The sequence below is a fragment of the Malania oleifera genome, chromosome 8 (assembly GCF_029873635.1).
Source record: "Malania oleifera isolate guangnan ecotype guangnan chromosome 8, ASM2987363v1, whole genome shotgun sequence".
NCBI classification, from domain to species: domain Eukaryota; kingdom Viridiplantae; phylum Streptophyta; class Magnoliopsida; order Santalales; family Ximeniaceae; genus Malania; species Malania oleifera.
In genome coordinates, this window is record NC_080424.1 from 105969714 (window position 1) to 105984955 (window position 15242).

At 36.7% G+C, this 15242-nt stretch overlaps 1 protein-coding gene across 1 annotated transcript in view; it reads right to left on the minus strand.

The window, feature by feature from the left end:
- Positions 1-10: 10 nt before the first annotated feature.
- LOC131162158 (T-complex protein 1 subunit beta) overlaps positions 11-15242 on the minus strand; it is a 38990-nt gene continuing 23758 nt past the window's right edge. Inside the window, exons 7-12 of the mRNA XM_058118347.1 lie at positions 9575-9646; positions 9140-9255; positions 4358-4434; positions 3407-3892; positions 2198-2513; positions 11-523 (exon numbers count right to left, since the gene is read on the minus strand). Of these exons, the coding sequence (XP_057974330.1) occupies positions 377-523; positions 2198-2513; positions 3407-3892; positions 4358-4434; positions 9140-9255; positions 9575-9646 (1214 nt within the window). The 3' untranslated portion in view covers positions 11-376. The remainder of the gene's footprint in view (positions 524-2197; positions 2514-3406; positions 3893-4357; positions 4435-9139; positions 9256-9574; positions 9647-15242) is intronic.

The window sequence follows — 15242 nt, forward strand, 5'->3', positions numbered from 1 at the left end:
CACAACTTGGTTGTCAAACAAGTCTCAATTGGTAACTTAATTTAGATTTGCTTGCATAAAACAAATCTCAAACTTGGTCGTATGTCAAGTAGAGGCTAGATTCATGAACTTGCTTAAAACCCTGGCAAAAGAAAATAAAAGAAATCTCAACTTGTGACACCATTTTTTTACCCAATACTCCTAACCACTAGAATACACAAAATTTGTTGAGACTACAATATAAACTACAACTTCAGGAAAACCAAAAACCAAAAACGCAGAGTCTACAAATATTTCCTCAATTTTGGCTTTTATCCTTTTCAAGTTTCAAGGTCCAAACACTCGTCAGAAAGCCTGAAAACTCGTTCAAGCAAATCTCCCCTGGCTCATTTTCACCTCACATCCTATCTTCTCTCTTCCGGGGAGCACAGGTGATCACTTCATCAACTCTAAGAATCATCTCGGCAGCCTCAGTTGCAGAGAGCAATACAGCCTGCTTAACTTTGAATGATTCAGAAATCCCCAGCTCTGCCATGTCTCCCACCTGTTAAGAACTCCCAAATGAACTAAAAATCAGACAACAAGCAACTCTAGCAAACCAGTCAGCTTGGTTATGACAATTTCTGAAAAGAAACTATAGACATCAAAATTTGGTGAGAAATGAGGTATTCATATGATACTCAACCCTCTAATGATTAGGAAAGCCCATTGTTCCATCACCTTTCTGGGGAGTTAAATGTTGTTTACAGAAGTTCTTAAAATCTTCTATCTTGGTCATTGCAAAAAAATAATTTCCTAATGGAATAAATATACATTTTAAATCGTTGCAATTTCAGTCACTATACATTTCTTAAATTGTCATTTCTTTCTTTGCTGTTGATTCGGATAGTCCTTCGGCTTCTCAGGATTTTCATTTTAGGAGACCTCTTAATGATAGAGTTGGTTGAGCTGCCCTCTTTGATTTTATTGAATAATTGTCACCCTTCTTCTGGGAGGGAAGCTCTTTGGTCCTTAGATCATTCGGGGTATATTCTAGTAAACTGTTTTATGAGTTCTTAACCCATTCCAATTCCTCTCCTCCTCTTTATTCTATTATTTGGAAGGCCAAAGTACCCCAACTCAGTCCCAATAACTTGTTGCAGACTAGGAGACTATTGAAGCCCTTTCTCCAAATGTTTGTGCGCTTTGCTATAATAATTCAGAGACAGCATTCCAACTTCTTCTGCATTATGATTTTGCCTGGAGAGAGTGGATAATATTTGGTGTTTTGGGAAAAAGTTGGGTTTGTCCAGAATCGGTGGTTGAACTTTTGGCTATTTAATTTGCGCATTTTGGAGGGAGGGAGGATAAAGCTGCATTATGGAACAGTGATTTCTTTGCAATGATGTGGCGTTTATGGTTGGAGCACAGTGCACAGATCTTTTCGGAGAAGAAGTTGAATTGGTCCCTGGTTTGGGAAAAGATTCACTATATGGCATTGTTGTAGGGTTGTTGAGTTTGGGTATTTCAATGGAGTAAGCTCTCTGGAAGTTCAGCAAGATTGGAGCAAGCTGATGCTTTGATTTGGGAGCTGTGGTTTTGTTTGTTTTCATTCTTTTTTCTTTTTCTTTTTTTCATTTGTTGTTTTTAGATTTTCCATCTGGTTTCTTCCAGATTTTATTGGGAGGTGTCTTATTCTTCTTTATGCAACTTCTTCATCTATAAATGAAATCTATTCTTTGCCTATTAAAAAAAAAAATTCAGTCACTACACTTTCCGAATTATAGAATTTGAAACCAATAATCACACTTGATTTGCATGTAAAATACAGTGATTTAGAACATAAAATGACCACATTAAAGAAAAATACATTGTAGTGAGCAAAATAGAAAATATTCAAAAGTTCAGTGACCAAAATGGCATTTAACTCTCTTCATTGCTCTGTTTTCTGTTTCAGACTCTGGGCCAGCATAATGTTCTTTCACAGATCAGGACTTCCTCTTATTTTTATGAAAATATTTCTTGAGAAAATAAGATTGAATGTCTAAATCTAGCAAAGCAACTTTCGAAATGCCTTAGTAAAAACAGTTATGGAAGCACATGATGAGACGAGCTAGCATAACTATTATTATCAGTTGCCCACCTATCCAACTACCCCCATAAATCCCACTAGCATGCAATGGAAAGTGTGAAATAGAAATGAAAACCCATACTAATTTCTTGTGATTTATTTACTTACAGATCCAGAGATGACATCAATTCCTGCATTGCTTCCTTCCTTGTGGTGCTCTGCACGCAGCTTTGCAATCAACTCAGCACTGTCCAACCCTGCATTATCAGCAATTGCTGTTGGGATGGCCATGAGAGCCCGTGAGAAAGAATCAATAGCATGGGACTTCTTTCCTGGAGTCCTCCGTGCCAGCTCATCTACTTCCTTTGCCATCACCATTTCAGGCCACCCACCTCCAAGTAACACCCTACTGTCATTTACGGTCTGAGACAGCACACACAAGGCATCATGCAGAGACCTTTCAGCCTCATCAAGAACATGATGACTGCCAAAAGAAAAAAAATGGAAATGTATGAATAAAAGTAGAGAGAGAGAGAGAGAGAGAGAAAGAGAGAGAGAGAGAGAGAGAGAGAGAGAGAGAGAGATCATATCAAATCAAAAAATCAATTCAAATCTCAAATTCTGCTGGAATGCATGAAACATGTGCACCTGCAGCATTTCCAGCTAAATAGATGCAGGTCCTTAGAATTAGGGGCAGGATTCAGAAATTCAAACAAATAATATCTCACATTAAATTTACTATTCTGTCCACCAAACCTAATCCTTGATTTGGGGGAAGGTTCATACTTAGGAAACGCCCAACACAAACCCACCCAAAAAACCATAAAAAATAGGAGCATATGATATCAAAAGGCCTCTTAGCTAAATAATAGCAGATAAAATTGATTATAAGAATCAAATCATTGAAAATTTCAACCATGAATCCATAATTGATTGAAATCTAACTTTACACTCAATTCCGTGTAGGATTCCATTCATCTGGCATATGCTCAGTGTACTTAATACTCCCTGATTGATCATCCTATGAATACATAATTCATACTTTTCAAATACAAAGGGAAAAATATTTTATCTATAAAACCAAAAGGCCACCCAACGAAGCTGACTGCAGGAAGAAATTTCCTGAAATTTTTATTTCTTGTCTTTGTTTATTAAATTCCATGTTTAAATCAAGGGAATAAAAACATGTATATGGCCAATCAAGATTTTAAAACAAATGTGATGTCTTGTCATTCATGGCATTAAAATCAAACAGGTAATTAAAATAAAACAAAACACACACTGGTCATGTGGCCATTAATTGAAATAAATAATATAATAATTATTTAGAAAACTTGGAAGGCAAAGAGCATAGAGAACTGAAATATGTAAATTTACCTTGCACCTCTCAATACTATAGTACAAGCCTGACCCATTTCAACACCGGAAAAGTGAATCAACTTGTCCTCGCCAATCATGATTTCCTCGATGACCTTGCAATGTCCAAGCTTTACAGACTCTGGGTTATCAAATGTTGATGCAATTTCACCCCCAGTAACCAGAGCCAACCGCTCAATACCATCAAAATCAGCATGCTCAATTGCAAGTACTCCAGCATCTGCAAAGAGTTCCTCTGGGAAATTGTAAATCAGTTGTCTGTTAACAAAACAATTAATCCCATGGCCTATAATCTTTTGCACTTTTTCTCTCATTTTTTCCTTCTCAGCCGCTTCAATCTCAGCAACCCTGGACATTGAATCAACACGAACACGTGCCCCATAGATCTTGACTTTATCTGTGTCCATTGCAGTATTTGCCACCAAAATCTTTGCATTCTCAATGCGTTTGGGCTGGCCAACACCTATTTTTTTGTCAAGAATAAATCTGCAAAGAGTTTACTATAGTGAATAACTAAACAAATATAAGTCATGAAGACCAAAAAATGCATGGGAAAATAAAACCCTGAGTTTTGACCTGAAGTTGTCAAATCCCTAGAATCAGATTTACAATTCAATATTCATGCAACAGTACCCTCACCTTACCTACACCCTCAACCAAAATAAAAAGGCAACTAAAAAACAAACCAAACAAAAGCACACCCAAAAAAAATCCCAAACCCCCAAAAAGCAGAATATCCAATGGTATACAAGGGTTTTCTAGTGAATAGAATGCCTGTGTTAGCCCTGAAGCAAGGCAGTTGGCTGTTGATGCTTCAGAGCATAACAATGCATTCTTGTTTCTGTGATACATGAATAAAAAGCAATTGCAATTTTGTAATAAGAAGTGCAAATCACACATAGAACAAGTTTTAAATCACATCACAAGCAGTTTATGAATTGTTAAACCCACCCTTCATCCAGAAATGAATCCTTCAATGATCCTCCAGGCTTCTTAATGATTTGGATGGACTCTAGGTTTGTGCTGCCCTGCCATTTCCAAGAGCAAGACGAGGAAAAGATAATAAGAAGAAATGTTGACCTGCACAAGCAACTAGAAGCATAGAGGATTCACATAACAAATGGAACAAAATAACATATGAAAAATAAAATTTTATTTTTATCAGGAAGTAGGTGTGCACACATACAAGCACACACACCCCACAAGCAATCAAACACACACACACAGGCCACAAAAAGAGTGGTGATGCCAAACTGCTTAGGCCTTGGCTTGAAAGTTTTTTTTTTGTTCTCTTTTTGGTTCTGGTGGTAAACAAAGGAGGATGGAGTTGTCAACAGCAGTGCTAGATGCAGATCAATTGTCAAGTGGAAACTTGCACATGACCTTGTCAAACACTGAACAAACAACTGTGGCTACCAGAGTCCAAAACACGAACCTTCTGAAAAACAGACAGCCAAATTGGACCAGACTGGAATTGAACAATTAGGATTCAAACTTTGATACACTAGAAAAGAAAAAACATAATAACGGAGTAGGAGTAATTGTAGACAAAGACTTAAAAAATAGTGTTGTAGATATCCAGAGAGTACGGACAAAAACATAAAAATCAAGATGGTCTTAGGCCAAGAGATAATAAATTTCATTAGTGCTTATGCTCCTCAAATAGGCTTAGAAGAAAACCTTAAGAGACAATCTTGGGAAGATATGGATAGTATTATGCAATGGATATCAAGGACTAAGAAAATATTCCTAGGAGTTTATTTGAATGGACAAATTGGAAAGGATAATAAAAGTTGTGAGAGGATACATGTAGGGCGCAGATATGGAGATAAAAATGTCTAGGGATATGAGCTTAGACTTTGCCATGTCATATGGCCTTATTACAATGAATACTTGTTTTAAGAGAGAAGAATACTTAACAACCTTCAAAAGTGGATAAAATAAAAGTCAAATAATTTTTTTCTTAACTAGGAGGGTAGATCATTTATCATGTAAAGAATGCAAGGTTATCATATGTGAAAGCTTAACTACCAACATAGAGTTTTAGCATTAGATATATGTAACAAAACATGGAAGAGAAGGGCAATGTAAAGCAATGCAAGAGAACTAGGACGTTGAACCTAAAGAAAGAAATATAATAAAATTCAACGATAAATCAATCAAAGAAGGAGATCAGGCAGTGGGGGATGGAGTAGACACAAACATCTTTGGAGTAAGATAGCTAGCTCTATTCAAAAGATAGCAAAAGAGATTTTAGGCAATGTTTTAAAAACCATACAAGACTAGACCGGCCGATTTTTCAACCGGTAAGACCAGGCACTGGCTCCCTTCCTGGCCCGGGTTAATGGTAATATTTATTTAAACAATAACTCGGTGAAAACCGGACATAATTGGTGGCCTGAGCAACCCAGGTGAACCGGACCGAACCAGAGTCATTTGTATGTCATTGACTTCCAACTGTGAGCGATCCTATTGTCTCAAATTTTTCTTGAGAATTTAGGAGTGTTAGGGATTTTGCTCTTCGATTCAAGGAGGACCCTTGCTGAGCTGCATCTTCGATGCCAGCTGTCGTCTTAGTACATCAATTCCGACCACCATCGCAACTTCCAAATATGGATTTCTTCTCCTTCTTCTTCCAACGCCAACTCAATCCGTCATCGCAACTTACAGCAGCAGCAACAGGCAGCAGCATTGAGAAATTCCACTTTGATTTTATTATGATTGGAAGAAGAAGAAGCAGGAGGAGAATAAGTACCTTGATTTTATTGTAACGGCATCACGATGAGTACTTAAACATCAGATCTGCAGGGGCTTCTTCCTTCATTTCTTTTAATTTTTCTAGTCTTGATTCTTAACTATTAACCATCCCGTGTTGCTCAATAATCAATAATACATATATATATATATATATATATATATATATATGTATAAGCAACCACTTGAAGTAATGTCATTCAGAATTTTTTAAAATTTGGATAAAAACCTTAGCCCCTTCAATAGCTTGCCATTTCCAACAACATATACACCAAACAACAAAAACAAAGATATAATCTTAAGCAACAAGCAAACAAAATATATATATATATATATATATATGTAATTTTTCATTTTTTATTTTCTTTAATAATAATATATTTATGATGTCATGTTATTGACATCTGGTTGACTTGGACCGGTCTGTCCGGTTGGGCTGCCAGTTCGCTATCTGATCTGGTCTTGAAAACATTGGTGAATCAAGAGAAAGATTCTCAGTTAGTAAAGAAAATTGGTGGTGAGATCAAGATGTTCAAAAATCTGTAAGAAAGAGAATTTGGAATAAAACATGGCAAAAATGTAGGAACATAGAAAATTTTGAAAAGGATAAAGAGGAAAGAAAATATGCAAAATGGCCTTCAGCAAAGTTAAACAGATTTTATAATTATTTAAATGATAGATTAGGTACAATAGAAGGGGAAAGAGACATATTTAAACTTGGTAAAGCTAGAACAAGAAAGAGCAGGGAAAAGGATAAAGAGGTAAGAAAATATGCAAAATGGCCTTCAGCAAAGTTAAACAGATTTTATAATTATTTAAATGATAGATTAGGTACAATAGAAGGGGAAAGAGACATATTTAAACTTGGTAAAGCTAGAACAAGAAAGAGCAGGACGTAGGTAATGTAAAATGTATAAAAAATGAGGATGATATTGTCTTCGTTAAGGAAGAAGACATAAAAAAAGGATAGCGAAGTTACTTTAATAAAAAAGCTTAAACTTAGAATTGACAAATAAGGGAAAAGCTAAAAGTATGAAATTTATTTGCAAAATTAGAGTTAATGAAGTCAATTTACATGTTAAAAAAAAAGATGAAAAAATGGAAAAGCTAAAGGACCAAAGAACATCCCAATTGAAGTTTGGAAATGCCTAGGAGATAATGGAATTATATGGTTAATTAATTTGTTTAAAACAGTTTAAAAAAACTAAGAAAATGCCAAAAAAATGGAAGAAAAACACTTTAATGCCTATATAAAAAAATAGAGACATTCAAAATTGTAATAACTATCATGGAATTAAAGTATTAGACTTATAAGTAATAAAATAAATTTTGAGAAAGGGTACTTAAACAAAAATTAAAGTTAGAACGAAAGTCTCATAAAATCAATTTAGTTTTATGTCTGGAAGATTTACTATAGAAGCTATATATCTTTTAAGAAGATTAATGCGAAAGTTTAGGGAAAAAAAGGAGGACTTGCATATGTTTTTTATTGACTTAAATAAAGCGAATGACAGCATACTTAAAGAAGTTATATGGCAAGTTTTAGGAAAACAAAAAAAAAACAAAAAGGTGTATGTAGTAGGGTATACTAAAGTCATTAGCAATATGTATGATGAAGTAATGACTAGTGTTAGGACTACAGATGGAGAGGGTAAAGAATTTCCAATCACAATAGGTGTATATCAAGGATTCACTTTAAGCCTTCATCTTTTTGCCCTAATAATGGTTGAACTTGGGAGTATCCAAAATGAGGTTTCATGGCGTATGTCGTTTGCAGATAATATTATCTTGATTGATGAAACTAGGGATGGAGTAGAATCTAAATTAGAATTATGGAGAGAAGCTCGAAAATCTAGAGATTTTAGGATAAGTAGAAATAAGAGAATATATAAAATGTAATTTCAATCATATTAGGAGGAATACTAGAAAAAAAAATATTAAACTTGATGGCCAAGAAATCAATGCACTAGTAGATATTGATACATTGGATCTATTATATTTATGCAAGTTGAAAGAGAAATTGAAAAACATGAAATGCATAGAGTTGAAAGTAAGTTGGACAAAATGGAGAAGTGTTTCGAGCATGTTGTGTGATCATAGAATACCATTTCAACAAGACGGCTATAAGACCAGATATGTTGTATGGATGAGAATGTTGGACAACTACGAAATGACGTATCCAAATTGTAAAAGTTGTCAAGATGAGAATGCTAAGGTGGATGAGCGGTATAACGCCAAAAGATAAATTAACGAATGAACATGTTCGCGGAAAGTTAGGTGCAACTCCTTTAGAAGATAAAATAAGGGAGGGGTGCTCAGATGGTTTGGGCATGTGCAACAAGCAGTGCACCAATGAAAAGGAGTGAGCTAGTCAATGCAAGGGGCAGTAGAAGGGGTAGGGGTAGATTTAAAATAACTTGGAATGAGATAGCAAGTAAGAATTTAATAACCCTAAATTTGTGGGAGAAAATTGTCCATAATCACATTAATTGGCCTTAGATCAGGTTTATGTTTCATTCCTCTATCCACTGGAAAAGAAAATATATAAATATATTTATGAAGACATCCATCACTAGCGACCCCATCAAGTACCACATATAGAACAAAACCAAATTACAAAAGGCTTTCATAAGTACAAAACAATGTGTCATACCCTTCAAAATCATAAAAGAAAATTCATAAATAATAATGTTCATCTATTACAGTTATCATTGGTGTTTCTTGTTAAAATCTTTCTTTGATTTTTCTCTTTTCTAACAATTAATATTCCATACCATTTGGTGTGACCCTTGTTTTCATATCTTTGCACTTTATGGCACATTTCTATGTTACTTGCTTCAACTGAGTTTGGAAAATGATAAATACAACTTCCAGAGTCCCCAACACATGCCATGGCATTGACAATGTCTAATCAGAAATCCAAATTGCCCAATTCAGACCAATGTCAAATAATCTACTAAATGCAAAGTCACTACTCACTTTTAGCCTCATAACAGCATCCACAGCCAGTTTTGCAAAATGTTCCTTATCTTGGGAAAGAATTTTTGAGCTCAAAGTGGTCATTGCAATCTTCATCAAATCTGACTTGAACTTATCTGCATTACCCAATAATGTCATGCATCAGTCCTCAATAAAGCAAGGGAAAACAGCAGATACAGAGGCAAGATCAAGCTTGCTAGTTGCTAGATTTTCTTTTCAGTTTAAACTTTGAAGTGCAACGGTGCAATGTAAAACAATAGCCTAGTTTAAAAATAACAGCACGACTAAAACAGCCTATGCCAATTATTTCTCAAGAACAAAACAATCAGGTATAAATAATTTTATATAATTTAAATGATAACAGTGAGGAAATGATACAAAAGACTAATCAAGGAAAAACAACTGCTGAAACATTATAAGTTGCAACCAAACCACCTGCATCCTCTTTATTATCCATGACCTTCTGCAACAAAGCATTCCGAGAACATTCAGCTGCCATCCGATAACCTAAACATCAAACACACATCACAATTGACTCTCAGTCTGCACATTCAACATGGAGCATATTTCACACAGCAAGAGATAAATATGTATGTGTCAGTGTGGGTAGACTGTAGAGAGAGAGGCAGCTTAAGAAAAGTGTGAGAGGAAATGACTGAAAAGCTTAATCAACCAACTAAAAAACTGGTTGATTAGTCAAATAACATTACATTTAAAAACCTAGAATGCTCCTCAAACATAACGTTTAACTATCTTCCAAATAATAAGCCAGAAAACGAGCCAGACTAGAAGGTTAAAACCTCTTCAGACTCAATGGCATCATAAGATAGAAGAAAGAAAGCATGAATAGGAATGTTTGGTTTTCTGTTAAGGTTTTTTTTTGCGCACGCGCCCCCCGGGGGGGGGGGGGGGGGGGGGAGATGGTAATCGAGCTTGGTGAGATTTTTGTGTTCATTGGAAGCTTAGCCATAATTTAGGACTTTGTTGGATTCTATTTTTTTTATTTTCAGTTTTTGGGGATTTTATATTTTGGAGGAAATAAAGCAAGCCCATTGGGCCTTTATATTTTATAAAGTTTTCTAATTTATTTCTTTATTTAGTTTTTTTTTATCAGCAAAAAATAACTTTATTAACTAGGCATACCAAAGTGTATAATGAGTCAACCACCCTGCAGGGAGTGGAGTCACAAAAAAGTCAAGAATTTGATCATTTAGTTGCCTACTGCACCAGCTGGATACAGTAGCAACCCACCACTCTCAATTAATCTAAACTGGCTTAGTTGAATCTTTAAAGGCTCTCATGTTCCTTTCCTTCCAAGCACAGCAGAAAATGGCAAAAGAGATTAAAGTCAAAAAAAACTTCAAGGTTTGTCAAGGTACTCTTGATTAGAGTTAGTTATCACATTTTGACAAGAGTTCCATCATGCCATTTTTTTCTCAAACTTCTCAATAATGGGGTCCCGCTCTATTTAAATTTGGCTCCAATAGGTAGACCAAGGAAATTAATGGGGATGGTAGTCGAGTTTGGTGAAATTTTTGTCTTTACAGGAAGTTTAGGCATAATTTAGGACTTTGTTGGATTTTATTTTGTCATTTTCAGTTTTTAGGAATTTTATATTTATTTGTAGGAAATAAAGCAAGCCCATTGGGCCTTCATATTTTATAACATTTTCTAATTTATTTCTTTATTTAGTTTTTTTTTTTTTATTAACTAGGCATACCAAATTGTATAATGGGTCAACCAACCCGCAGGATGTCACAAAGAAGTCAAGAATTTGATCATTGATTAGTTGCCCACTGTGCCAGCTGGATACAGTAGCAACCCACCACTCTCAACTAATCTAAAGCAGCGTGGTTGAATATTTAAAGGCTCTCTTGCTCCTTTCCTTCCAAGCACACCAGAAGACGGCAAAAGAGATGGTCAAAATAGACGAGAAGGTTTGTCAAGGTAATCTTGAAGAGAGTTAATGCACCACCTATTGACAAGAAGTTTCTTTTCCATCATGCCAACTTTTTTTCAAACTTCTCAATAATGGGGTTCCGCACTATGCTTTCTTTGGATTTGGATCCAAGAGGTAGACCGAGGTAATTAATGGGGAATGTTCCCAGCTTACAACCCAAAAGATGAGCAAGGAAAGAACACCCCCACCCCCCCAAAGGTGCTATCACCAATCAAAATAAGCTCACTTTTTCTAAATTCACTTTCAAACCCAGTAGCCTCAAACCCTACTAAAATGCATCAAAGGTTGAGGATATGGAGAGGGTCACCTTCACAAAAAATGATCGTATCATCTGCGAAGAGAAGGTGTGAAACTTCTGTGAACCTCTCGTTCTTGCCCACTCTAACACCTTTAAAAAGCCCTTCTCCGACAGCTTTCTTCAACACATGATCAACACCTTCATCAACAAGAAAAAAAATAAGGATGACAAGGAAAGCCATTTAAGAGCTTCAGGAAGCTTGGAGTTTTGATGCATCATGTAATCCAACAATACCAAAGCTCCCCAAAGCCCGTTCTCTTAAGAAGATGCAAAAGAAAGCTCTAGGTGACGTGATCAAAGGCTTTCTCCATGTCAAGCTTGCACACCGTGCCCTTTTTCCATCCTTTCAATAGGAATCCACAACTTCGCTTGCGATAAGGGCAGCATCTATGATCTGTCTACCAGCCACAAAGGCGTGCTAGTGTTGCCCAATGACTTCCTAAATGACCGACCCTCGCGGCTAGGACTTCAGCAAGGATCGTATAGTTATAGATGCTTCCCACTAAGCTAATTGGGCCAAAATCCTAGGTATTTGTAGACCCAACTTTCTTCCAATTTTGACAAAGGTGGCATTACTACGAACAAAAATCTACCTAATTTATCAAAGGTGTTGAGAATATCATGCTTGAAAAAGCCCTAGTTTGTCCCACCAAGCTAATTGGACGAAAATCCTTGATTTTTGCAGCCCAAGTTTCTTTAGAACTAGGGATTACCAAGGTGGCACTAATACCAATCACAAATATGCCTGATCTATCAAACTCCTTAAAGGTGTTGAGAATGTCACACTTGAGGAAGCCCTTGTTTGTCTGAAAGAATGCTAATGAAAAACCATTCGAGCCAAGCACTTTGTCCCAATGGCAATCTCTAATGGCTTGAAGGATTTTCTACTTCTTTCAAGGATCTCTTTGGCCACTCCGCAGAAAAAGAGCTATGAGATCTAAAATTGATTCCATCCACCATGGTCTCTATGCTTCAGATTCAAAATGGAGGACTTAAAAAAATCATAGATACTCTTTTTTTAATTTACTCTTCCCTAGTCAAAATGTTCCCACCCTAAACCAAAAAATTCAATATTGGATAATGTATTAAGTATGCGGTAGTTGTGGTTCGGTGAAAGAATCTAGTATCCCAATGACCCTCCTTGAGCCATAAGACTCCAGATTTCTATCTCTAGAAATTTCTTCAAGGTTGATATCCTCATTCAAATCCTTCTTGAATGAGTCAATAACACTCTTTCCCCCCCTCTCTTTAGCATCAAGCCCTTGACCTAGCTCCTGCTCATCGAGTTCTTTAGTGCCATTAAGAATAATGGTCTTCTTCACATGAACATTTCAAAGGTACTTTTATTCTACATTTTCAACTCTTCTCTTAGCTTCTTCAATTTTGAGGATAGCACGAAGCTAGCGTTCCCCTTGATATGAAGTGTTGACCACTAGAGTTTAACTAGGTACATGAAACCAACGTGCCTAAGCAACATGTTTTCAAAGCGAAAAGGAGTTGGCCCCTAATTAACTCCTCTTTGCCTATAAAAATGAGTAAGTGATCTGAGATGGGCCTAGGAAGGAGGCTTTAAGTAACTTTGGGGAAGCGAATTTCCTAATTCGTCGAAACTAAGAACTTGTTAATCCTTGAGAAAGAAGCCAGCTCTCTGGAATCGGACCATGTGAAAGCGCCACTCGTGAGCAAAAGACCAATGAGGGCATTCACATTGATGAAGTCCAAAAACTTTCTCATGCAGCTATTCTCTGAACTACCCTCACTTTTTTTATGGGGACAAGCCAACATTTTTAAAGAAATGACTTGATTAAACTCCTTTTATCTCTATCATTTAGCCCCCTCATGCGTTGATATGAGTTTCTTTACCATGATTTAACAATAAGACCCTACTGCTGCCTACCTCCACCATGTATGGGCATTCTCCCATTTTTTCGTCATTCAAATATTCCAATAGTTTCAACTCCTTGTCGGTCTTTAGCTTTCCATTACTGCCCAAGGGTTTTTTAATTATTAGTCCGTGCCTCCTATATTCTCTTCTTTTCAATCACGTCAAACAATCTTACAGCCATGTCTTCAAAACCATCAAAATACACGCACCGAAGACTTTGTTGACCGTATTCACCTTCCGGAGAGCCCAATCAAAGACCTACTCCTCAAACTAGATGCTCTCTAGGCCTAGACCATTCCATTTCAAAATTGGGGCTATCCGGCAAATCCTCTAGGCTGGGGCTAACATGCAATGCCTCTAAGCAGTTATTGGGGCTTGGAACCAAAGCCACATATTTATTAGCAGCCTAAGAGTTGGAGGATTCAAGCTCCAGTGATCTTATTTGCGAGCTGCTGCAGCCTAAGAGGGGGCGTCCTGTAGAGGAGCAGCCTCCCAAAACTAACCATCTTCTTCAGCACCTTGCCTGGACCTTCCTAAAGCTTGAAGGAAGTGAAGAGCCATGGATCAGAATATTAATTTATGAGATTGAGAGGCTGAAGTGATAAGCCCCCACGCTCATGTTGCAAGGGCCCAACTCGAGGCCTACCCCAAAACCCACAAAAGAAGAAAAGAGTTTGGGATTGTCTTGCTCTGGCCCAAGAAATTCAAACTCAGAATGCTGCTTCTATTCACAGCAGCAGTTGTGAATGAATGAGTGGCTGCAATCAACTTCCCCAACCCCTACAAGCCTTGCTTCTAGTCATCAATTCAAGGTTATCTTCGAGGATTTACCATATTGGGGATCATAAAACACCAAAACTATCCTATTCAAAGCTGGTGGAGCTTCAAGGATAATGGTGCCTTCTTCTTCTCAAGATACAAGATGTGCAATATCAGTCTTCCGTGTGCAATGGCCCTGGACTGCCCTTTCGAGGAGGGAAGCACTCGACAGCCCAGTTTGACTGCTGCAGAGGAGATTCTTTGCCAACCTTCAAGCATGATTATCAAAACCCTGATTTAGGCCATTTGATCCTATGATCCTGCTATCTAGACTTGCCTAATGGATCCAAATCTTAAGAAGAATCTTAATCAAGTAGGATCCTATCTAAGTTATTAGGATCTTGGGATCGCAATCTTGCTTTTGCAATAGACACAAAATTTGGTCTGGTTGACCCAAATGCAACAAAATTAAGGCAAAATAATTACAATGCTCTAGGATTTCTTCAATCCAAATCAAGAGAGCAACTGCGTATCTCTTGAAAACTCTCTCCTTCAAATCTGAAGCTCTCTGAGAGCTTAGAGTTCTTGATGGACGGATCTTGAGTTTCTATCAAAAGGCTCTAATTGTTCCTCCTTCCAGCAATAGTAGACCCCAGCTGAGAGTTTTGAGATTAGTTAAGAGCTTCAACAAATAGGGAGCTGCACAGTGAGGTCAAGAGCATAAAGTTGCAGGCTTGTAGAAGTTATCATTATCTTTGTAGTTTCTTTTTTTTTGCTTTCTTCGTATACAGAACCACCGTGTTCCGCCCCTTTCCCAAACCCCACATATGTGAGAGTTTTGTGCAACAAGCTGCCCTTTTTTCTCCTTTTTTTTTTCTCTTATTATCAACAAGCCAAGGACATATTTTTTTTTTCTAAAAGGAGAGAGCATATAACTTTCTTTTTCCTCTTTTTTTTCACTAACAAAAAATCTTATTCCTTCAACAAAAAGCTTCTCTTGTTCTTTTCTTCCTCTTCCTTCTCTTTTTCCTTCTTACGATTTGGTGACAAAATAACAAAACTAAAGAAGTTTACATCAGTTCATTGAATTAAGATTAGCAACTTCATCTTCCTTTTCCTCTTCATTGTTTTTTTCTTTTCTTTTTAATTACAATTATTGAATAAACAAGCCAGCAACAGTCAGCCCTTTGCCGAGCATTTT